Source organism: Temnothorax nylanderi, unplaced genomic scaffold, assembly GCF_030848795.1.
Source record: "Temnothorax nylanderi isolate EJ_2023f unplaced genomic scaffold, tnyl_v1.0 TNYL_tig0299_pilon, whole genome shotgun sequence".
NCBI classification, from domain to species: domain Eukaryota; kingdom Metazoa; phylum Arthropoda; class Insecta; order Hymenoptera; family Formicidae; genus Temnothorax; species Temnothorax nylanderi.
The window spans coordinates 13,847-39,945 of record NW_027249361.1 but is presented as its reverse complement, the minus strand read 5'-3'; the positions used below and the strand labels follow the sequence as shown (position 1 = coordinate 39,945).

Below are 26,099 nucleotides of genomic sequence, written 5' to 3'. Positions count from 1 at the left end.
AAGGAACTGCCAGTCCGTTATATCAGTCTAATCATGGATTAGCTCTGTCCATCGGATCTGTGGTTTATATAGAAATCAACGAGTTACCTCATTTGTTGCTGAAGTCTCCATAATATGCAAGAGATCCTTTAAAAAAGATCTCTCAGGACAGCACAAATATGCTAGCTCTCAAAGAGGCTGTAATAGCCGCTCATCTTGGCTGTAATGGCCGCTCATCTTGGCTTTTCCTTTTTACGAAGCCACAATGGCGGGGTCTTCCTTCTTTTGGCACCACGATACAATCATGGCGTGATCGTACGCTGAGCCGGTATAGTCCCGTGGCGGGAGCTCGTTCCAATCTCTCGTCTGTACAATACTCCCGTGATATCGTCTCAACGGATTCAGTCTGGATACTCGCTTCTATCGAATCGTTATTCTGGAAGATTCTACCCGATCGTCTCAGGCATGAGAACGTTGTTACCTCGACCAAATCCCGAAAACGAATGCCCGCTCGGCGAGCCGCAAGCCCGGGCATGCTCGTCCCGCGCATGAGCTGTATCACGTTTCGTCTGCGTGATCTGTTGCCGGGGCGCAATTCGGTCGACGCTGAGCGCGCGGAGTAACACACGGTTCTCGCTTAACGCGTGGATCGATATTTCCACGACACAAATCCTGCCATCCGCGGTAATCTTACCGACTGACAATGAATACGATCATAATCACCGCAGATGGTAACTAACACACAATCTCTCTCTCTGTCTATCTTATTTAACTTTAAACACGAGTCTTCTTTGGGAAATCTAGAATTCAAAGAGAGAACAAAGATTTATGATTGTTCTCGAGTAGTAAAGTCTTCTGAGAAAATTTTGCCCTTTTTAAAAGAACTCTATGAGAGAGATTTAGTAAACCTTAATGAAACCCAGAGGGACGTTTTCCTTTCCTTTTTGAACGAATATCAAGATGTGTTTTCCGATGAAATTATTGCGGAAAACTGTGATGAAATTTATCATGCCATAAATGTGGAAGATTCTTCCCCAATAAAACAGGTTCCTCGTCGTGTTCCAATCCGAATGCGTGGCGAAGTGAATCAGATAATTGAGGATATAAGGAAAAAGGGAGTAATAGAGGAATCCCAAAGCCCTTGGGTATCGCCCGTTGTTTTGGTAAAAAAAAAAGATGGAACGATAAGATTTTGCGTAGATTACAGAGGAATAAATGCCATTACTAAGAAAGATTCCTTTCCACTTCCAAGAATTGATGACATTTTCGATCAACTTGCAGGTAACTCTTGGTTTTTCATTTTAGACTTGAAAAGTGGGTACTGGCAGGTGAAAGTTCGCCCGGAAGATCGTGAGAAAACCGCTTTTTCCATTGGAAACGGGTTGTGGCAATTTACCGTGATGCCTTTCGGTCTGTGTAATGCCCCGCGACATTCCAACGTTTGATGGGAAAAGTTTTAAGGGAGTTCTTGGGGAAAATTTGCTTGGTCTACTTGGACGATGTGATTATTTTTGGAAAGAGTTTTTCAGAGATGTTGGACAATTTAAAGAAAATTCTCCAACGTTTTCGGGAAGTAAACCTTAAGGTAAATCCAAAAAAATGTGTTCTTTTCGGGAGGAGCGTAAAGTATTTGGGACATATAGTCTCGGCAGAGGGTATTACCACAGACCCTGAGAAAATTTCTGCGGTGAGTAACTGGCCAGTCCCACATAATAAGAAGCAATTGCGAAGCTTCCTGGGATTTACCTCGTATTACCGTAGATTTGTGAAAGGGTTCTCCTCATTAGCAAAGCCCTTGTATTCACTTACGGAAAATTGTTCTAAATTTGTTTGGGGAGAGGAATGCCAAGATGCTTTTGAAAAACTGAAACAGGTCTTGTCTGCTACCCCGATTCTTACTTTTCCAAAAGAGGAGGGGGAATTTATTTTAGATACCGATGCCTCTAACATAGGCATCGGCGCAGTTCTTTCGCAAAGGCAAGAAGGAGAAGAAAGGGTAATTGCTTATTTTAGTCGAGTGCTTAGCAAGACTGAGCGTAACTATTGCGTGACCCGGCGGGAACTTCTCGCTATTGTAGATTCCATAAAGTCATTTCGTCATTATCTTTTGGGACGGAAATTTCTGATCCGCACGGATCATGCTTCTTTAAGGTGGTTGATGTCCTTCAAGGAATTAGAAGGGCAGTTGGCACGTTGGCTGGAGAAACTCTAGCAGTACGAATTTGAGATCCAATATCGGAAGGGACAGACCCACAAGAATGCCGACGGGCTGTCTAGACGACAATGTGAGATGTACGGCTGTGGGTACTGCACCAAGGTCGAGGAAAAGAGTGCTCAAGAGCAGGCCTCTGGCACTCGGTAGTTTTACGTGACCCTTTTAATGTCCGAGATCCGCTAGGGGCGCTGGTAGTAACTTGGTCCGCTAAGATGGCTGAGATTCCGCTCAATCTCGCCATCCCGCGCAGTAGGTAGTCAATGACAGTCAGTCTTTGCACCTGCGAGCCCTACATAACGCACGTAGACGCGATAGCTCAAACAAACGGTCAGTCGACACGGAAAATAGTTTGCCATACCCGTTCGGAACCACACCTAATATCGAACGGTATCAGCTGTCATCTCCAATCAGAAAAGCTTTCTGCATTTTACAGGGTTAAGACTGTCTTTATATTTGAATAAAGCCTGCATTTATTTTCTTATTTTTTTAATTTTTCCGAATTTTTTGTTTTTTTTAATCGACATATCAAAGGAACCAATCCTTTCACCCGTTCGTCAACTTGGATTATTCTGCCAAAATCTAGGGTCCCATCTGTTTCGTATCAGATCATGTCTATGCCTACTTGGTTTCTTTGGGACCGAATTCTCAATGAGAAGCCGTAAAAACTCCTACAGGACTATTTTCGAGAGGATCCGACAGGTTTTCAAGGATTTGCAGTACGTAATGGAGTGTTCAGCCACCATATTGGATCTGCCATTTTGGATTTGGCTTGACTGAGGTCAGATCTATGATGAGCAGTCCCAAAATCATCCACGCAATCATTTTTGAGTGGATCTGCTGAATTTCCAGTGACTTACAATACAGAGTAGATCGAACGCCATATTGGATCACCATCTTAGATTCCGATCATCGCCATTTTGGATTTTGCTTCTTTGGGATCGGATTTGTCATATACAGTCCATGAACCACTCGCACAACCATTTTCAAGTAGATCCGGTCAATTGTCAGTAGTTTGCGGTGGGTAAATGAAGTTTCTGGCCACCATATTGGATTACCATCCCAAATTTCGATCACCCAGCTACTGATTCGTGGTCAACCTACTATTAACTCTAACACAGGTCATTTTAGAGCTGTTTTAATCATGAATGAGCTAAAGATCCAAGGTTCATATGAGAACGAAGAGATTTTTGGCACTTTGAAGCGCCATCTTGGGACCGCCATTTTGAATTCTGCAAAGTTGCACACGGCTTTCGATAGCTCTTACCCATAGCTACCTCTAGGCGCAAGGTCGTTTTTCTGCGATGAAAACAATTATGGGCAGGCCGGTGTCCCGGTTGACAAATTTTGCCCCATATATATATATATATATATATATATATATATATATATATTTCATTTATTTATTTATTTATAAATATATTTTTCTCTTATTCTATTTTGAAATTTTTTTACTGGTAGGTAGACCCTGCCGAACCGCCAATTTCTTGGAAATATTTCAATATGTTGCACACCAAAGACAAGGATTTACAAGCTGAATATCGGGTATGCCCTAAAATCAGCAAAAATCATCTCAATTTGAATAATGCGGCAAAAATGAGAGTTCGATTGGCTGTTCAGGTACAACTTGTTTCGTAACCTAACACTTATTTTTTAATTTGCCCAGATTATCTGAAATATACAACTTTATATTGGTATTCATAAAAATCTAAATTCAATTTAACTATATTTATTCCAGATTTTCAGCAAATCTGTAGCGAAAGGACTGCGATATTATAAGAAATATTACCCTAAAGAATTTGAAGACTGCGAACCGACTGCAGCTTTCTGCGAATGGGTAAATGACATGTTTGATGCGTTGAATCGAAAGCAGCCACAAAATGGGTTAATACCGAACAACACCGATTTTAAGGTAAATTTGTAGACGTTATTATATTACTTGTGTGTGTGTGTGTGTGTGTGTGTGTGTGTGTGTGTGTGTGTGTGCGTGTGTGTGTGTTAGCTGTTGCAAATTTCCTTCAGCTGAATTTTCTGTGCCACGTTAAGAAAGTAATATGCACAAATAGAAGAAAAAATAGCTGGAAATTATTTAATAAATTTCTCAACTATTTCTTTTACTACATTGGTATTAATGTTACACGAATAATATGTTTGGTTCCTTTTCAGGTTCTGGAAGACGCTTTACAGCGATTAAACGAATGGGAAAGAAAAGTGCAACTATCTATACTTCCCGAGTCGTCATTTTTAACTCGTCAAACTGCTGAAGAATTAAGGGTGACCCTACAATCAACAATGGATATTGTTTGCTATCTGACCGAAAAGTGCCAATTTACCAACGTTCTAACTGGAAGACTCAATCAGGATCCACTTGAGGTTTGCCACAGTCATATGTTCAATGATCACGATAAATTCATGTCGGTACTTGCAAATTGTTGAACATGACACTTATTTCATTCTTATCTATCACACTTACCACCGTTCCAACCTTCTTGTTTCTCGTATTTAACAAAATTTTGTATAATCGATTAACATATCTTTACAAATGTTTCATATATGTTCTGCTTTATGCAACAATATTCTACAATAATATGGAAGTACAATTTTGTGTGTGTGTGTGTGTGTGTGTGTGTGTGTGTGTGTGTGTGTGTGTGTGTGTGTGTGTGGGTGTGGGTGTGGGTGTGGGTGTGGGTGTGGGTGTGGGTGTGGGTGTGGGTGTGGGTGTGGGTGTGGGTGTGGGTGTGGGTGTGGGTGTGGGTGTGGGTGTGGGTGTGGGTGTGGGTGTGGGTGTGGGTGTGGGTGTGGGTGTGTGTGTGTGTGTGTGTGTGTGTGTGTGTGTGTGTGTGTGTGTGTGTGTGTGTGAATTGCATTTGCTGCATCATACACACACACGCACAGTTACAGTGACAATATTGTTTAAAATTTATTTTGACATTTTTTTCCATTTTTCCACATTTTTTAGAATTTTTTTGGTATGATACGACAAGCAGGAGGAGCAAACGATCATCCTGCAACTCCAACTTTTCTGCAGTTATATAAGATCCTATCCACATTTAGCATTCTGAAACCCCCCACCTGTGGAAATTGTTCGAATCAAGATGCGCCTCGTAATTTTCTTATTTCCTTGTCAGATATTAAAAGTATTTATACAGATTCAAGTAAGAAAGTTGACATTCGTGAATCGATCAAAAAACGGTTGAATTCCTTAATTGAATGTGAAGAATGGGATTTCATCGAATCAGTTGAGGATGATTATGCTTTGCCAGAAGTTGTCGACTGTTTAATTTATTACAGCACCGGTATTATTACAAAAAGAATTGTGCAATTTTCAAAATGCGATGTCTGTAAGAAAGCATTTGAGAATACGGTACATCTATCTGAGCCTATTTCATTATTTTTTGAAGTGACAGGTGATAGGCAGTTACCTACTCCCAATAAAAAATTATACTTATTTTTACGGCATGTAGAACATTCGTTTCAAAAGCATCACATTTCTAGTAACGTTCTAGAGCTAATCATTACAGACATTCTGCAAAGCACAGTCATGACATTTCCATGCATCGACCATGCAGAAGAAATTATGTCACTTATTATTTATTTTTACGTTGAAACTCGTATGCGTCAATACGCAAAACTATATAATAGAGATCAAATAAAAAAGAGTGGATTGAAAAAAAAAGAATCTAAATTCTATTATACATAAAATAAAAATAATATTTATATTTGCATACATCAATGTGCCATTTATTTATTAATCTAAATCCTGTCCCTTAAAAATTAAGAAATATATTTTTATATACATCCCCGTTACTTATAAGCACTAAACACAACAAAAATACTATTTCGTTCTAGCTTGACACACTCATTATTCGCAAATCCCAAATCGCAGAATTACGTAGAAAATATTTTAGCGCACAGTTGCGTTTTGAAAAGTGTTGCAGCATGGGACTAAACGGACCAAAGCGGACTAAGTTACTACCAGCGCCCTTAGCGGATCTCGGACATTAAGGGGGTCACGTTTTAACCTAGAAACATAGGCGAGTGCCAGAGGCCTGCTCAAGAGCAAGTAAAGTCCGTCGCTCGTATAGCTCTCGGGGGCAGAGTCTCGAGGGCTGGCATACGGATCAGGAGGAAGACCCTGAAATTGCGATCTTCATTCGAGCCAAGGAGGCGGGGGAACGTCCTCCGCGCTCCGAGATAATCGCAAGAGGTATTTCTGCTCGAATCTACTGGGCTTATTGGGATGCACTTGTCCTTAAGGACGGAGTCCTTTTTCGGAGATGGGATGCTCCCAATTTGAAATCAAGTCTTCTCCAACTTGTTGTTCCTCGCAAACGCGTGAAGGAGATTCTGAAAGGGGCTCACGATTCTTCATCAGGTGGTCATTTCGAGGTGAACAAAACCCTGGAAAAGATCCGAAAACGCTTTTATTGGGCGACTTGCAAGCAGGATGTCGAGAATTGATGTAAGTCTTGCGATATTTGCATAGCCAAAAGGGGCCCTATGGGAAAGAAAAATCTCCTCTTCAGATCTATAACGTCGGGGCTCCGCTTGTTAGGGTGCAAATGGACATCCTTGGTCCCCTCCCGACAACTCATTCTGGAAATAAGTATCTCTTAGTCATTGTAGACTGTTTCACGAAATGGGTGGAAGCTTTTCCGCTAAAAAATATCAGGGCAAAGACTGTGGCGGATGTTTTTGTCAGCCAGTTTGTTTCTAGGCATGGAGTTCCTGAAGAAGTCCACACAGATCAGGGGAAGAACTTCGAATCTAAACTCTTCGCCGAATTAATGGTTCTTCTTGGAATAAGAAAAACAAGGACCACGGCTTTGCATCCCCAGTCAGATGGACAGGTTGAGCGTCAGCATCAAACCATAACAAATTATTTAGCAAAATACATCTCAGAGAATCAGAAGGATTGGGACTGTTGGGTACCCATGTTCTTGCTTGCTTATAGGTCATCCAAACATGACTCCACTGGTGTTACTCCCGCAGAACTTTATTTTGCCCGAGACCTGAGACTGCCTCTTGATTTGCTCCAAGGGAGTCCACCGAATCCTGAAAAGTCTCAATCAGTAGGGAATTATATTGGGAGCTTGAGAAAGAAGCTTGAAGAGATTCATTCAGGTGTTAGGGGACGGATGGAAGTCAAATCTTCACGGGTAAAGACTTGGTACGACCGTAGTGTCAGACAAACCCTCTTTGAGTTGGGACAAAAGGTTTGGTTTTTCAATCCTCGAAGGAAAAAGGGAAGGGCCCCGAAGTTGCAGGGGAATTGGGAAGGGCCTTTCTCCGTAGTAAAGAAGTTAAGTGATGTCGTTTATTGCATCCAGAGGTCACCTTCTCGGAAGAAGAAGGTAGTTCATGCCGACAGGCTAGCTCCTTATTTGACTAGGGAAGCGGAGTAGATCGGAGCCCGGTAAAGGTTAGGTTGTGACCGGACGGCACGAGTTAAGCCCGATTCCGGCGGATAATATTCCTATCGAACGGTCGCCACTCGGTTTAACCTCTGACTACCGAGAAGGTAAATTCGCACCAACGCCCTGTTTCTCGCCAAGACGCTAATGTTGCTCCTGAGTTTCAGATTGATGTCCTTGCTGGATCACCGTTGCTGTATCCTGTCTCCAAATCCTCGCCTATTCGCATACTGGATAAAGGTACGTCTCGATAACTTATACTAATTATGTGCTAATATTCTTCTTATGTTGCAGGCCCTGCCCAGGATGGATCGTCGTTGCTGCTGATCGTCTCCGGATCCTCGCTTTACATCGCATACCAGATCGCCGCTGGACAACGAGGGATCATCGCCAAGGAACAAGGTAAGTAGAAGGTAAGTGCACTAATTATATAATTAATCTTGAGACTTTGTTTAAGAATTCACTATTCTTTAATATCGGATCGTTATTTCAGCTTTACAGATGGTTTCACATTAATAAAGGTGCTTCACAATGGAGTCGCCACACTTCGGTGTGAGTCGCGCTTTATTTGCAATAATTTTCCGCAAACGCCGATTTTATTGATCACAGTGGATTAAATATCACTAATGACGATGTTCGTACAATATCTCGTAGTCGCGAGACCCAATGTCCACGATTGTAATATACTCGATACGCACTAAGTCGCCACCGTTCTATTTCACTATCACGGATTGTTATTTCGATAAATAATTATCTCTCACTATCGTTAAGTGAGTGTTTAACGCGCGTTCACGCGGGAGTTCCCGATTGTTATGTATCACTGGAGACTGTTGCCGTGTTATACTCTACGATATCCGCTGCTACGCGAGACACGTCCGTACGCTACCGCGATACTCGAGAGACTGCCTCGAGTCCCCGCTCTCGCGCGGGCTCCCCACCATGCCGGAAGGGCTCCCTACCATGTCGGACCATCCCTACTCTTGGGTTGTTTTTGCCGTTCGACGTGACGTCACAACTTTCTCTTCGCGCGCCCATCACGCCGCGCGTGATTATCACGCGTGTCCCCCGTGCCCCCTTTTCGGACGCTCCCGGGTGGAATTTTCCGCGTGCGGTACTACGTCGAAGACCTCTCCTCTCGACACCGCTGCACCAGGTTTTCACCTTTTACGTTTATGCAGCGCCGTCGACGCCGACCCGTGCGCACCGCCTCGGATGTGGCCCTGGTGAAGATTCCGGGTCGATTTCCCGTAGATGACGTTCGGGTCGACTTTCGGGTGTCGGCCGCTGACGCCGACCTGTGCGCACCTTCTCGGGAATGCTCCCGAGCTGATTTCCGGGTTGACTTCCTGGAGAAGTCGCCCGGGGACGTTTCTACGCGTCGGCCGCTGACGCCGACCTGTGCGCACCTCCTCGGGGATGCTCCCGAGCTGTTTTCCGGGTTGACTTCTTGAAGAAGTCGCCCGGGGACGTTTCTACGCGTCGGCCGTTGACGCCGACCTACGCGCACCTCCTCTGAGATGCCCCGGAACAGATTTCCGTACCAACTTCCTGAGGAAGTCGTCCGGGTGTCCCTCTGGTGGGCGGACGCTGACGCCGACCCTATGGGCGTGTGTCCCAGGTCCTCGAGAGTCGATCCCGATACTCCGCTCCTGGGGAAGAAGTCCCCTTTTGGAGCCGATGCTCCGCCGACGACGCCGACCCTGTGGACATGCGTACCAGGCTCGGCTGCGTTTCCCCGAACCTCTTTTCCTGGAGATTGTTGCGTTTCGGTTTTCGAGCAGGCCGCCCCTTTTCCTCGTGCGCCCGGCATTTTCTCCGGGAAACGCGCTTGTCTCGGGTTTTGCATTGCCAGCCGCCGCTCCTGCGAAGTGCGCGGTCGCAAGGTTTAGTTTTTTTTTTATTGTTGTTGAGTTACTGCGTTTTTATGTTTATTTTCGCAGAAGGAAGGAGAGAGAGAGAGTGGGAACGTTCGACCTAGGCGAAGGCATTAGAGGCTACAAGAACGCCCGAAATCCTCAAAGAAGACCGCCTCGCCCACGGTTTTTGACTGTGGTTTTCCCGTGGGACGTAGGGCGAATGCCGAGGCGGGGACTGGGGAGTCTTGCGAGACGCAGGGTCCACGGAAGTCCCCCCCCCCCCCCAGGTCCGAAGATTCAAAAGGATTCAGCGCCGGGAACAGGAAGGGGTCCATGTTGGGCCGGGAAGAAGCGGTACAAGAGGAGTCGTCCTGAAGCCGGCGAGGGGGGGAGCCTGGCCAGTTTTCCCCCAGGAAGGGCCGAGACAGGAGATTCGCGGAGGGAGAGGTCGAGAGGACCGAGCTTCCGAGGAAGAGGACTCAGGGGACGGAGCCCGGTAACCCGCAGCAGCAGCTCGGGGTAGGGCAGGAATTCGTCTCGAAGTCCCGGAAATTGTGACTGCTGGAACACTGCCCTTCTGGATTGTCGGGACGACAATCTTGAAGAGGGAGGGCAGTGTTGCGCCCGTGCCGTGACACCCGTTACCCGTAGGCTGAACTTGGCTTCGCTCTGCGGAAGCTTCAAGCCGGAGCGCGTTTCTTGACAACGGGACGCTGTTATTAGCCCAGTCAAATTAGATTATTTTTGGGCGTTTGAATGAAAAAATTGCCGGCAAGCTGGAAATTGGTATACAGGTTCATTTTAGTGTTCTTTTAAACATACTAAAAGTCCCCATACATAGAGTAATAAAATTCATAAAGAAATATTAATGTCAAAACGTAAATATAATAAAATACAATAATAATAATAATAATAATAAATAATAATAATAATCCTAAAAAAATAATACAATAACTACACAGGCCCACAAAAAAAAAAGTTGTCTGCGCCATGGACTAGACCATGGTATTCCCATGTATTTTCGCCTGCTGAAACCGAATATGACCTCAGTTTTGCCCCTACACGTCAGGATTTTTTTCTACAGCAAAAAAAAGGTGTTTTGTAGGTGCAGTTGTCTCCATGGCACAGGCAACTTTTCTTTTTTTGTGGGCCTGTGTAGTTATTGTATTATTTTTTTAGGATTATTATTATTTATTATTATTATTATTATTATTGTATTTTATTATATTTACGTTTTGACATTAATATTTCTTTATGAATTTTATTTTAGGTTATGTACGCAGTTTTTTATGTTTTTATTGGTTTAATTATTAGTATATCAACAATAAATATGCATCCCTTACTTGCACTCTGTGCTCGCCTCTGCATATGAAACAGACATTTGTTGCGGCCACTTTCGACGCCCTATATCTCGAATACTACCCGTCTTAAAAATTTAACCCAAAGACCAGCGGGAAGCTTACATCATGTATAATGAGATTTGAAACTTACGCCGACCGCAAAAATTTCCAAATAAATTTTTTCGACAATATTTAAATCATTAAAAATTACGGTAAACTGAGGAAAAAAGAGCAACATTATTCTAGCATCTGTTGTTGGTATAATTGTTGGTCACAGATTAAAGCCGAATATACTGTTTTTCATGAAATTTTATAAGCTTCAAATTTGGTCTGAAGCATTTTGTACGTATCTCTCATAGAAACTGAGAAAATTACAAAAAAGTGTGGCAAACCCGATTTTTTTACGAAAACTCTTAAGAAAGGCATAATTGAAATGACAATTTTTTAAAAACTTTCATTTCAAAACCGGTTCCACTGCAGGATCACGTACATATGCATATAAACTTTTGAAAAAATGTCGATATTATTTTTTCTAAAGTAATTTTATGTCATGTTTTGTAAAAAAAACTATAAATTATTAAGAAATTTTTAACATAAACAAATATCTAAAAGGCTATATCTCTGGAAGTATTCATCACAGAAGGTCAAATAAAAAATTATTTTAAAGATAATTTAATAAACTTCAAGAAACATGTGTATTTTTTTAAAAAAGATAACTCGGAAGTCCGCCATTTTGAGAAGTGTACCTAAAAACCGTTTCTTTTACGGATATCAAAAATACTATTAGTCGTATGCAAATCGGTCAAAAACCAAAATAATGAAAATTTAATAACCTTTCTATTTGATTTTAACCATTTTTTACGTAGGACTACTCATTTCCGACTTATATTGCGAGGAAATATTTATTCTCATAATTTCCGAAAGTCAAAATTTCATTTAAACCGTAATATTTCCAGAAATATTAGTTGCGCGGTATAACATAAATAATGCATTTTGTAGGTAATTTAATTCTCTTTCACTTTCATTGTATGCATTTTTTACTTTCGGACAGCCAGAACTGAGATATTTTGAAAAAACGCTCAAAGAAACAGCTCTTTCCTCATTTGGCCGATGCTTCAAAAAAATCTATCTCGGGAACTAATGGTCGTACGAAGTTCTACAAAGAACCAAATTGCGAGGAATTTTATCAGCTACATTTTCGCTCTGAATGTTCTTTCCCGTGAAACTAATAATTTCCGAGTTATTCGCAAAAAACCCATTTTTGTACTCTTTTTTTCAAGATGGCGCAGCCGGCTCACGCTCTATGTATGGGGACTTTTAGTATGTTTAAAAGAACACTAAAATGAACCTGTATACCAATTTCCAGCTTGCCGGCAATTTTTTCATCCAAAAATCTTAAATTTGACTGGGCTATATGAATTATTGATTTTATTGATTTTCCGTTCGACTGTCAGATTCGTTCTTGAACAGCTGGACCGTTCGGACGTGGGTCCGCGCTGTACTTTATCAATTCTACAATAAACGCTGAGATTGTTTCCTTGTTCAACCGCGGTGTTCCCTTTATTTCCGCGAGCGTCGGGAGTGAGTGCGCGAGAGTGAGCGAGTGTGACAGTGCGACTCGGGGAACGCAACAATATGATAAGGATAATGGGTAAGTATTTATCTTTATTTTTAAAATCTGTCCATAACGAACAATGATTAATGTCTCTATTCTTTATTTTTCAGTCGTTATTTCTGGATTTACCTGGCTGCTCTGGATAATGTCATCCAGTGGTACCTCGTCATCTGGGCTGTCATCCATGGGCATGGTAATATCTGCATCGCTGTTCGCCAATGGGTCGCTTGTCGGACTTAATGGGCCCGGTGTAGGCGGCCTGATCAACACCTCAGGTGTCTCCTTCGCCAGCTGCTTTACTTGCGCCTTTGTCTTTATCGGATCAGCTGTTGAGACGGCGTCTGCCTCGCTCGCTGACAGGCTCGTCCTTCGGGATGTCATGCTAGATGTCAAGGATGTTTTCGCAGCCGAAGGTAGAATTACCTTCGGTTGCAAAGTCACGTAAAATGTTTTTTGTTGATCTTTTTTTTGGAACGCAGTCCTAGAAAAAATGGTCTTCGACTTCATAATTATTTATTTATTTATTTATTTATTTACCTATTTATCTATCTATTTATCTATCTATTTATTTATTTATTTATTCATTTATTTATTCATTTATAAACGCGCGTCACGGAACATTTCAACGATATAAAGAAGAACGATCGTCAGCATTCTGTTGTCAGTAAGCACCGCGTCTCTCATGGCCACGAATTTAAATGGTCCGAAGTTGAGATACTTCACAAAGAAAAAAATACAAAAAGAGAGACATCGCTGAAATGTTCCTTATAAAGAAATATTCTGATACCATCAACCTACAGAAAGATACGGATAATTTAAATCCTATTTACGACAACGTCATCTCGTGTATATAATTTTTGTTATTCGACGGCGCCTGTTCCGTCAACCTTCGATTTAGACTAGGCACGACGCGACACTTTCAGTTCGTTTCTGACGTCCATCGCGTAAACATGAATTTTCGGTGCTGTTTTGTGATAATATAACTCAGCGAGTATGATACGAACCGGTGCCATTGGGAAACATTCTCTGCGTAATTAAAATTTTTATTCTTTTTTTCTTTTTTTATCTATGACTACTTACTTACCTTGTGACGAATTAATTTTTTAGCACTCTTGTGACTTTTCTATCAAAATCTCATAAACAGTTGACTGAGAATGGTTTAACGATGGTACATTTTCCTCATCAGGTACCTTCAATTGTTACACATGATTTTAATTCCTGTACATTCATTAATCTAACTTATTGACGCTGCGATTCTTATAATGTTGTTTGTAGATCACTTGAGAAGGACCCGAAGCCTGGGTCGAAACGTCGTGAAAGTTTTGTAATTTTTGCCAATTAGCAGTCAATTAAATATATGCACCTTTTTGTTGATTATCATTGGCGGAACAAACACTTATTTCTTGATATTTATTTATTTATTTTTATTTTATTATTATTTAATTATAACCTAAAGGTCGCCTCGTACCCACGTGATGGCCCCCTCCACACCGATGACGTCATCCCCCCTCCCCGCCGATATCCCCGCGCCGCCGAAATCCCCTTGCCCCGCACCCCGCGCGAGCACCACGCCTTAATCCAGAACCGGCTTACCTTATCTACTCTACAGTGTTTTCGTTTCGTGCAACGTTACGCGAGGTGCGCACCGTGTTCTGGTTGATTTCTACCTCTTGGAGTGCCCGTCGGGGGTCGGGGTGAGAAAGCGGAACGCACGGGGAATGCCGTGAGCGGTGGGCGAGGGGATGGTGTCGGCAGAGGGGCAGCGGACACGCGCGAGACGCGTGATCGCGACTACTTTCCTCCCTAGGACGGAAAGTGAGGCGGTGCCCCTCTGCCGACGCCATCCCCTCGCCCACCGCTTACGGCATTCCCCGCGCCAGAGAGAAACCTGAGAGAGGCCATCCCGGCCTTTTTCGTGGGGACGCATTTTCCGACGCGCCGCCTGAGAAAGTGCGCCTCAACTACGTCGTTTCGCTCGGTAACTGCACATGGTTTGCGTCCGTGCTAATGGTTCGTGTCCGAACTAGCCAGCTGGAGGGGATATGCTGGCCGCGGGGGCCGCGCTTGGCCGGCATATAACTTCGTTCTTTGGTCCACTGGAGCGGTCAGTGGATCGTCGCGTAGGGAACGGATAGGCTCCGTTAAAAAAGGCTCCGCCTACTGTAGCGAGAGCGTTTCGTGTACGCTGAGATGCAATTGCTTCGAAGCCATTGATACGGCTGCCATGGCTGTAAGAATGTTTGCAAACAGTACTGTTGCGTCAACAGAAAACTGTTGTATTAATTGTAATCTCTTTTTATCTCTGCTCTCTCTTCACATTTACTTTTAACGTAATGGCAAAATATCAGAGGCAAATAAATATACTTAATATTTATCAATAACATATACCATATGTGAAATAAGTGAAATAGGGATTCATATATCGCATTGAAGATCGATGCGGATTAATGTAATATCTAATGTTTTACAGTTTACACATAAAATGTTTACTTTTTAGTTTTACCTTTGCACGTCCGTAATGTAATAAACGTGCCAAGTTGCAAATCGATACGTTGCGACGTTTTTCCTGAAGAAAATCCTGAATGAAGGCTACTTTTTTACACGTTCGAAAGTAAAATGCTTCTTACAATTACTTAGTATCATGCATTTAACAATTCTTAATTAAACTCCAAGATTTTCAAGATTACATGCTGCTGCTTCTATCGGATTGTTAAAATGTATATGTCATCTAAATCGCGCAGAAAATTTTTCTTATATACGGATATGTTAGTGGAAAGTAAGGAAATTGTACGGGACTAGAGATTGTTTTCAACATCATTGTATATTTATCATATATTTACAACATATAGCAATAAAAATTATTAATATATTTGGGATCTATCGATTTCATGGGGCGCGCGCACGCGCGCGCGTTAGGATGAGGTATCGGCAATCATGCGCGTACAGTCGATCATACGCGACGCGACGTTCCTTCTTCTTTCTTTAGTTGCGGTGCGAGAACGACGTGCAGTAGGCGACGAGCGATTCTGTGAGTATCATAACCGAAAATAACGATATTTACATTGTCGTGGAATGCAGTGTTATCACAACAATGTAAACATTTAAACGCTTAATTATATATATTTGTCATCTGTTTCAGCAAGTAAAAGTACGGTGGCAGCGGTCACGACGCTGACGACAGCGACGACGACTTCGGCGGTCATGACGACTTCGGCGGTCATGACGACCCCGGTGGTCGTGACGACCTCCACGTTCACGATGCCGACGACGGCCGCGACGACCCCGATGGCCGTGACGGCCCCCACGGCCACAATGGCAACGACAGCAACGACGATCTCGGTGGCCGTGACGGCCCCCACGACCACGATGCCGACGACGGCCACGACGGCCCCCAGAATCACAACATCAACGACGACCCCGGCGGCCGTGACGGCGCCCATGGCCACGATGCCGACGACAGCAACGGCTCCGACGGCGACTGAGCCGATCGTATTGAACGTAAGTATGAAAATGTCATAATTTATTATTAACAATGTTAACACTTCGACGGTCGCACATATCACATGTGACGCATACGTGATAGCGTTCGACAAAGTGTTAATAATGAAAATTCACGTATATATGTATACGAAAATATGTCATTTTACTTAAAACATTTACTTTTTATTACAGCCTGAAACATTGAGCTCCTTAGTGCGGGCCGTAGATACAGCGATGCCAGGGAGAGGTAGAGATAGAGGCAGAGGCAGAGGTAGAAGAAGAGGCAGAGGCGGAGCTGGAGAAGAAAAAAAAACTCGGGAATTAACATTTACTATTATCCCAAATAACATGTGTACTACATTTGTAATACATACTTTTTTGATTGACTTTTAAATAAAGTAACAATCAATATATAATATATTTTATTTATGCGTAGCTGTTCCTCTGACTCCTAAAAATCCTTTCCTTCCTGAATTAATGAAATTAGTAATCTAAAAATCGGAATTTCTATATATTACGTTAACAAATTTTAATTTTTATGTTAATAAATATTTATTTCATTTTATTTACAATTTTTATATTTTTAAATTATATATAAATGTATATACATACATACATACATACATACATACATACATACATATATACATATATTTAAAAGGTAACGTAGCGCATCGTCGATTTGCCAACTCGAGACTTGGCACTCGGCGAGACACCGTACGCGATACCCAAAATGCGTGGCATCGTGGCAACGTCGCATAGCTGGCGCGTGCCAGAGCAGCTACGTCATAGCTCAAGAGAGAAGGAAACAGCCGAGACAGCAGATCGTATGTCTGTCCTTCTCTCCTCGCTCGAGGCTTGCCGAGCGCCGGGCCGGCCGAGCGCGGCCGCCGCGGCCAGCATATCCCCTCCAGCTGGCTAGTTCGGACACGAACCATTAGCACGGACGCAAACCATGTGCAGTTACCGAGCGAAACGACGCAGTTGAGGCGCACTTTCTCAGGCGGCGCGTCGGAAAATGCGTCCCCACGAAAAAGGCCGGGATGGCCTCTCTCAGGTTTCTCTCTGCCCGCGCGTTCCACTTCCTCACCCCGCCCCCCGACGGGCACTCCATGAGTTAGAATCCCCATAGCTATTCTACTTTTAATATCATTTGATTAACCCTTTTGGTACGGAGCAACCGGGACGCGAACGGGCCTCCAGTGGCTGGAGAGACTGGGACGCAAACGGCCCTCCAGTGGTCGAAGCACAGACATAGGAAGATATAGACCGAGCGTAAAGTGCTACTGTGGGCAAGAGGGCGTACGATCATGCGGGACGGGAGTTAAGTGTAAGTTCGACAAACTTCGGTTAGATTCGGAAACATTCGGACGCTCGTGGATGCTCGACAGCATACGTGTGTCGTGTATGTACACGGATGTGCCTTCGCTTTTCGTTTAGGTTATATGTATATTAAACTTATATGATTATATTTTACCAATTATTTGTTTAGATTCCCAAAAAACAATGACAGGCGACAAAAGTGACTGGAAGCGTTACACATCAATAATTATAATCCACCGAAAAGCGATAATGTATCAAATGAAATGACTTTTATTATGATGACAGCAGCAGATGTATATGATGGACAGTATATAAACCATCATATACATCTGCTGCTAATCTTAAAACGATCTTTTTTTCTGTATAGAAATAAATTACGAATTTTTAAAGAAATCCATCTTTTTCCTTTATTTTTATTCAAAATTTATTACAAATAGAATATTATAACAGTGTTTCTCAAATGACTATAAAATTGTTAATTATATAGTGTAGATAGATGTTTTGTGAACTTTTTCAGATTCTTTGTAATACTTTGAGTAGGGAAAATATGACAGACCTACGTGGGTACTGAGACAACGCTATTTTCCCTACTTAAAGTATTACAAAGAATCTGAAAAAATTATTCACAAAACATATGTATATATATATATATACATATGTTTTGTGAATATATTAGACCGTCGTAAGACAGGTTAGTTTTACCCTACTGATGACCAGTCATTGCGATAGTAATCCTGCTCAGTACGAGAGGAACCGCAGGTTCGGACATTTGGTTCACGCACTCGGTCGAGCGGCCGGTGGTGCGAAGCTACCATCCGTGGGATTATGCCTGAACGCCTCTAAGGCCGTATCCTCTCTAGTCAAAGGTGGCAATGATATCTCTAGAAGTCTCGTGAGTCGAAAGGCTCAAAACAATGTGACACACTACTAGGCGGCCGGTCCTCGCGGGCCGGTCGTCGCACGAGCCCGGTTTGCCGTACGGCGCCTCTGCCCGTCGTCGGGATCTCACCGCTTACGACGGCACGGCGTCTAACGGTCGAACATGAGTTTCGCGAGTTCGATGTCGAGACTCGGAATCGTCTGTAGACGACTTAGGTTCCCCGTATAATATATATATATATATATATATATTACTCCGTTATTATATGTAGGTATTTAATTTATTTTTGGGGTGGAGTTCCGAAAACACGGTGCACCTCCGATTTCGATGAAATTTTGTGAAAAGCTTCGTTTTGGATTAAAATGAAAGCCCTTAAAAGGAATTTTGGCGACTCCTATGATAAAGCCATTTTTTTAAGATAAAATGATAAAAAATATAGGATGTACAGGCGCTGAGTATCAGACCTTCTCTCTGAATGAAATGAAAGAGCAATACACAATAATATCTTTCAGAATAATAAAATATAATTATGAACAAAAATCAGTGGTTGTTTCACAGTGGAATATCGCATATAAGCAGCAGAAATTATCACTTTAAATAATATGCAGAATTCAAATCACATAATAAACATAAAATATGTAAACATTATAAGTAAGAGATCACATAATAATCATGAAATATAAACATTGTAGATAAGAAATCACATAAATTTAAAGAAACAGGAGAAATCAAAACATCCGAAAATAGTTCGCACAGTAATTACATTAAACTGAGATTTAATGATGATTTAATTTTCCTTGAGATAATTATTAATCAAACCAAACTCAAAGTTAGATAATGAATTTTATATAAAGAAGATTGAAAGACGTATTTATGATAATAGATTAAATAATAAATTATTACTAAAATGAAAGGAACTGGAAATTCACAAAAAAAAATCGATGAAAGGTTCCTTTGACCAGACCAGGTGTATTATATGTTTTTGTGGTCGCTGAACATGAATCTGAAGTCCGTTTTGCTCCATCACGTCAGGATTTTTTCCTAACCTCAAAAAACATGGCGGATATTGACGGATTTACTTAAATCTTGGTATCCAGGGGTTTTTAGGGTCGCTGATTACGAATTTGAAGTCAGATTTTCAAAATCCAAAATGGCGGCTCAAATATGGCGGTCGAATTTTTAAAATGATTTAATTTTTATGAAACTTGGTATCCAGGGGTTTTTAGGGTCGCTGATTACGAATTTGAAGTCAGATTTTCAGATTCCATGCACGTGAGGCCGAAACCCCGAATCTCAGATTTTTTTTCGTGTGTCTGCATCCAGGGCACCTCCACGTGGTGACGGCGGGCAACGGAGTTGTTCCGTGATCTGGCAAAGTCCCTGGATCACGCTCCGTATGCCGTCATGGTAGGCACACGAAAAAAAGTACGATGCAGGGAGACGGAATCCCAGTATCGGCTGGTCAGGATGGGAAAGCGGGTCCGCAGGCGTCGTCATCAAGCAACCGCAGCTCTACATTGGTGGGTAACTTGGCCTTTGATGAGTATAATGCTACAAGAAGAAAATTGTGCAAGAGCGTAGACAATTTCTGCGTTGTTTGCGGAGAATACATTGTCAGTAAGCTCAGAAAGAAATTCACAGATGTACTTAAAACTAGGTACAGGGAATTTTTTGGTATAGAAACTAGTGAAATAGAAAATCATTGGACTCCAAAAACGATATGTTTAAGATGCTCCTTGCAACTCAACAAGAAAAAAAACGAACGTTTGCTTCTCCAATGATATGGCGGGAACCAATAAATCATGAGAAGGATTGCTATTTTTGTTTAACGAGCATTTTCGGCCACAGCACAAAAACAAAATCTTCTGACTTTTATGCATCAGTCAAATCTGTGACTTCTCCTATCCTTTTCGACGCTGGACAAAATGATGAAAATAATATTACTACTGACGAAAATGAAAGTGCAATGGAAATGTCAACTGACGAAGTTCTAGCTGATGGTGACGCTAAGGATATAGAGATGAATGATGAAACATCAGAAGAATCAGAGGATGAGACTGATGAAAATCCCAATGGTTTTACTCAAGAAGAGTTAAATGACTTGGTCCGAAACGCAGGACTTTCTAAAGAAATTTTTGAACTGATAGCGTCAAGATTAAAGGAGAAAAATTGCCTAGCTCCAGGAACTCGTATAACTTTTTATCGCAGTAGAGATATTCAATTCAGAAAATATTTTACAGATACAAAAAATTTAGTTTATTGTAACAATATTGAAGGACTAATAAATGAATATGTTATTCCGTACGAAGCTAATGACTGGCGTCTGTTCATAGATTCTTCAACACAAAGTTTAAAAGCAGTCCTGCTACATAATAGCAACCAGTATGCTCCACTACCAGTTGGTCATTCAGTAGTATTAAACGAGGAGTACCACAACCTCCGTTTCTTACTGGAAAAATTAGACTATAATAAACACGCGTGGCAAATGTGTGGTGATTTGAAAATAATGACAATTTTATTAGGTCAACAAAGTGGTTTTACAAAATACCCATGCTTTCTGTGTCTATGGGACAGTCGAGCCCGCGACGAACATTATGTAAAAAAGGATTGGCCACTCAGAAAAAGTTTAACTCCGGGATCTAAAAATATCATAAAAGAGAGTTTAATCCCAACAAATAAAGTAATCCTTCCACCATTACATATAAAGCTGGGTCTTGTAAAACAATTGATCAAAGCGATGAGAACTACGGAAAGCAAAGCTTTTATGTACATCTTCGAAAAGTTTCCAAAACTGTCTGACGCGAAAATAAGAGAAGGCATTTTTAATGGGCCACAGATAAGAAAACTTCTGAAAGATTACGAATTTGAAAGAAGAATGACGAAGGTGGAGAAAGCAGCTTGGCGAAGTTTTAGAGAAGTTACAAAAAAATTTCTAGGAAATACAAAAGATCCTAATTACGTGAGTATTGTTGAAAATATGATAAAAAATTATAAAAATATGGGATGCCTAATGAATCTGAAATTACACTTTCTTCATTCACATATTGAATACTTTCCTGAAAATTTAGGAGATTTTAGTGAAGAGCAGGGCGAAAGATTCCACCAGGATTTACAAGATATTGAAAATAGATATCAGGGTGTTTGGGATGGCCACATGTTGGCAGACTATTGCTGGTCTTTGAACAGAGACACGCCAAACCAACATAAAAGAAAAGCACTACGGAGATCATTCGCAAATAAAAGAACTCGTTATCACTCTAAGAGTCAAGTCACATAAAACATCTGTTTACAAAGTCATAAGCTCATTTAAGAGTAGTGAGAGCCGAGGGGACTCACATAAATCAAGCACCCCGATCAGTGAGAGGCAAGGGGACTGACGTTAATTACACACCTCAAACAGTGAGAGGCAAGGGGGCTCACTCAAAACAAGTACCCCGAAGGAGAAAGAAATCTACCACGTCCACGTCGTTTTCTCTGGGTCATGCTGAGAGTAGAATAAGACAATATTTACCTCTTTGGAAAGTTTCTTTTATTTAAGAATCTGAATTCTAAGGTGTTGATTTGATGACAGATTCGAATTCAGTGACCTCAAAACATGATATTACCAATTTTATCAAGTTCCGGACCTTTTAACCATTCTAGATGCCATATTTGATTCGCAATCTTGGATATTAAAAATTTGACAACAGATTTGGATTCAACGACGCCAAAAACGTAATAATGTACGATTTTATCGAACTTTTCTCTTGTTTTTCGAATATCGGTCCGTCATATTGAATCCGCCATTTTGAATTTTGAAAATTTGATGTCAGATTTGGATTTAGCGTCCCCAAAAATCTCTGTACGGACAATTTCATCGAGTTCTGAACATTTTTCAAAATTTTGACCGCCATATTGGATCCGCCATTTTGAATTTCGAAAATCTGGCTTCAGATTCGTAATCAGCAACCCCAAAAACCCCTAGATACCAAGTTTCATAAAAATTAAATCATATTTTAAAAATTCGACCGCCATATTTGAGCCGCCATTTTGGATTTTGAAAATCTGACTTCAAATTCGTAATCAGCGACCCCAAAAACACCTGGATACCAAGATTTAAGTAAATCCTTCAATATCCGCCATGTTTTTTGAGGTTAGGAAAAAATCCTGACGTGATGGAGCAAAACGGACTTCAGATTCATGTTCAGCGACCCCAAAAACATATAATACACCTGGTCTGATCAAAGGAACCTTTCATCGATTTTTTTTTATGGTCCTGTATTAATTCCCAGTTCCTCCCAAATAATCAATAAGCTCTGCCTACCCTCACCTTTGATACCAACTCATGCTACAGATTCTAAACACGATTCATGATATAGATTCTAAACATAGGAAGATCTTCATAATTCTACAGGATGTTATAAATTGAATATATATTGTTTGTATTGAATAATTTTATGTTTTTATCCTCCCCCACAGGCAGGGGTGGGTGGGGGTGGACCTCGGTTCGCGTGGAAAGTGTATGCGTGAAGGCACTCCGAGGCAGTAGGTTCCGCCCCCCTGCGGGGGCTCCATATCTTTTAAACTAGACACATAGTGTGCCTTACAAAGTACATGCGTGAACTTTTCACGCGTGGAAAGTTGTAAACCCATGTGACATCTCGTTTCGCGCGAAAAGTGTATGCGTGGAGGCAGTAAGTTCCCCCCCCCCCCCGCGGGGGGCTCTACCTCCAAAAAAACTAACCTTTCTATATAAAAACTCGAAAATTTTATTTTGACCATTTTTCCAAAAAATCGCTCTTTAGCAGCTTGAAAGCGATGCTGCTGATTACGAATATCATAGTTAAAGTGCGATTTTCTCAATATTTTGGCCGTAATATGGATTTTACGATTTTAGTAATAAATGTCTCCTGCCGACCCTTAAAGTGTCTATATAATATCGAAAGAATTCTTGTACAGAGACTCGTTGTAACGCGCACGCTCGCTACCGACCGACGACTACTACCCGTCGTTTCACCTACGGTCTCGGCGGCAGCGATCACGCAGTACTGCCACCTTAAGTCTAGAACCTTTTTAACATCCTCCCACCTTTAGATATTCACGTTTCACAAATTGAGTGAATATCTAAAGAAGAAATAGAACGAAATACAGATTATAATTTTTCAACTCATTTAACAGTGCGTCCACTTCTAGTTTTGTAAGGGACGATAGAAACATTTTCATCGCTTAAATCCACTTCGCTAGGTACTTGTTTTAACTCGTTAATACTTTGGTGTCGAGTGACTATCTTTGACTTAACTCTCTTATCATAAACTTTACGTAACTCCTCCGGATCCACATCAACGTCTACCTCTAAACAATACAATCTCTAAACAGGTCGCACCAATTGTCCCGTCGCAGTAATCAAAAGCACGACCCTTACAATCCCGTCTTTTCCCGGGAAAAGTTCTATTACTCGGACCATTCGAGCCTCTTTGAACAATTGTTACCAATAAGTACGATATCACCAACTTTTATCTGACGATCATCGGTTAATTTCTTGGCCGATGAATACTTTAGCTGCCCGAGATACTCTGATCTAAACCTTTTACGCAACTCTTCTTTGAAAAATTAGCGATACTTAAATCTGATCTGCCCTTCAGTTTCTCTCTATCGATGAAGTCACAATCGGGTAAACCTACTTCACGTATCTCTTGAAGAAATAAATTAGAAGTAATGAGAGTAAGATCTTGAGAATCGTCAGACAAATATGTCAAGGGTCGAGCGTTAATCACAGATTCGCAATCGCATAAAACTGTAACCATTTCTTCATAACTTAAACACGCTTAACCAAGTATTTTTCGCAACATACGTTTCAGAATTTGAATTAATCGCTCCCACCATCCTCCCCACCAGGGAGCACTTGGTGGATTAAATTTTCATTCCACTTTTGGCACTAGACTAGACTCCAGGATCTTTACCCAATCAATTTGTTTCAGTAAATTACTAAAACCTTCGAAGTTAGTTCCATTATCACTATAAACTGAACTCGGTCGTCCCTTTCTGGCTACAAATCTACGGAATGCCTCCATGAACTTATCGGTGGATAAAGACGACACGAGTTCTAAATGTACCGCACGATACACTGCACATGTAAAAATACAAACCCAGGCTTTCACTTCGTTTTTCAGATACACCGGACCTGCAAAGTCTACTCCCACAATCTCGAACACTCGACGTCGCGAACGCGATTCATAGGTAAAGGAGCAGTTGCTACCGTCAAAGGTTAAACATTCTGTCGTGCGCAGACGACATATTTTCTCACGATACTACGTGCAACTTTTCGGCCGTGTATTATCCAATATTCCTCTCTGAGAGCATTAAGCAATGCGTTGACATGAACATGTCCTAAACGCGTGTGAAATTCGAGAATCATCATTCGAACTAGTGGGTTTTCTCCCAGTAAGACTATTGAATAACGAAATGAATAGCTATCATCACGCTCTAATATTTTCGATTTCATCCGGATCAAACTATCTTCAGCGACAAAAACATTCATATTACGCAATTGTATGTCGTCAATTCCGTTAAACGACTCTCGCTGTATGATTGACAAAATAGTCTTTTCGGCATCATTGATCTCATCGCTCGTTAACTTCCCAGCTAGCCTATCCTGTTTTCCCGATTTGTACAATTTGTAATTAGTAACAAACCACTTTATACGAGCAACTGCTCCTACTACAGTACAAAAATTAGAAACATTGGGAACATAGAAAGGCTGAATCTTTGCAATACGATTTATCTGTGACATTTCTGACACAATTTCTGAATTTAAGATTTGATCCGTCATCTTGGCAGTCTTACGTATTTCATTTTTTATCTCGTCTTCATGATACACTACTTTTTGAAATCGGCCACTCACTTTTGAAATCGAGCAATAAATAAATTGCTCGACTTCGGTCATCGTGCTTAAACTTGTTACGCAGTTGTCTACGTAAAAACTTTCCATCAACTTAGTGAGATTCTTATCTGCGTTCCTAAACATAGATTTAATTCTTTTGTTAGATAACAGTTTCTTCAAATAATAGTTGATCACCGCTCCTAAAAGAAAAGGACTACATGACACACCAAAAACTACTCGGCTATGTCGATAAACAATTATTTTCCCAAGTTCGTCATACCATAAGAATCTCAGAAAGTCTCGATCTTTTTTAGTCAAGCCTATTTGCAAGAATGCTTTTCTAATATCAGCTACGACCCCAATTCTTTCTGCGCGAAAACGCAATAAAATGGTAAAAACAAGTTCAATTAAATTGGGTCCTTTTTCTAGACAGTTATTAAGAGATAGAAAGTTCTTACATTTAGCAAACGCATCGAATACTGGTCTTAAAGGAGTGGTACTGCCCACTTTAACGACGCCTCTATGTGGTAGGTAGTGCGCCTCCTGGTCGATTTCATCGTCTGGTACCACCTTGATGATTCCTTCCGCTAACCAGTCGCTGAATACTCGATCGTATTCGTCGTACAACGCTGACGATTTCAGCTTCTTCGTAGTCGTGATTAGCCGCTTCTCTGCAAGCTCCCTGTTGTCCGGTAAACTGGGATGCGTTTCGACCCACGGGAGACATACTTCGTATCGTCCTTCCATATTGACAGTGACTGTTTCCTCGAAACGCCGTAGAACCTCATCATCGTGATCTTTGCGAGATTTTTCCATAACTGGATCGCTAATGCCAATTACATCTAGTTCCCAGAGATCAGATACACAGGCTTTACGCTGAAACATAGAAATAGCCTGCTCTGCGAGACTATCCATAGCATATTTCGGAACCTGGGCCATCAGTGTCCAGCCGAGACTCGTCTCAACTGCTGCCAAACCACACTTAAGTTGTTTAGTACGACCGGCCATTAGTTTTCCTGCTATATCTGCCCCAATGAGCGTAGTCGCATTTAGTCGGTCCATCAGTGAGTTGTATGAGTTGTATCTCCTTCAATTCGTCCATCCATGGCTGCTTTTCCCACAGAGGAATTTCTGTGCATAT

The 26,099-nt window shown here is 41.5% G+C and overlaps 3 protein-coding genes across 3 annotated transcripts; 1 reads left to right on the top strand and 2 right to left on the bottom strand.

Moving 5' to 3' along the window:
• Window positions 1-8,052: 8,052 nt before the first annotated feature.
• Window positions 8,053-14,461, bottom strand: LOC139780818 (uncharacterized). Its single transcript, XM_071719530.1, has 2 exons — window positions 12,546-14,461; window positions 8,053-9,466 (listed from the first exon to the last, which is right to left on the bottom strand). The coding sequence occupies exons 1-2, from the start codon at window positions 12,921-12,923 to the stop codon at window positions 8,720-8,722; spliced, it is 1,125 nt and encodes a 374-aa protein (XP_071575631.1). The 5' UTR covers window positions 12,924-14,461; the 3' UTR covers window positions 8,053-8,719.
• A 721-nt stretch (window positions 14,462-15,182) lies between these two features.
• LOC139780819 (uncharacterized) lies at window positions 15,183-16,312 on the top strand. Its single transcript, XM_071719531.1, has 3 exons — window positions 15,183-15,444; window positions 15,556-15,914; window positions 16,089-16,312. The coding sequence occupies exons 1-3, from the start codon at window positions 15,351-15,353 to the stop codon at window positions 16,287-16,289; spliced, it is 654 nt and encodes a 217-aa protein (XP_071575632.1). The 5' UTR covers window positions 15,183-15,350; the 3' UTR covers window positions 16,290-16,312.
• A 7,684-nt stretch (window positions 16,313-23,996) lies between these two features.
• LOC139780805 (uncharacterized) lies at window positions 23,997-25,897 on the bottom strand. The gene is made up of 2 exons (XM_071719518.1): window positions 25,417-25,897; window positions 23,997-24,202 (listed from the first exon to the last, which is right to left on the bottom strand). The coding sequence occupies exons 1-2, from the start codon at window positions 25,895-25,897 to the stop codon at window positions 23,997-23,999; spliced, it is 687 nt and encodes a 228-aa protein (XP_071575619.1).
• Between the last annotated feature and the right edge of the window lie 202 nt (window positions 25,898-26,099).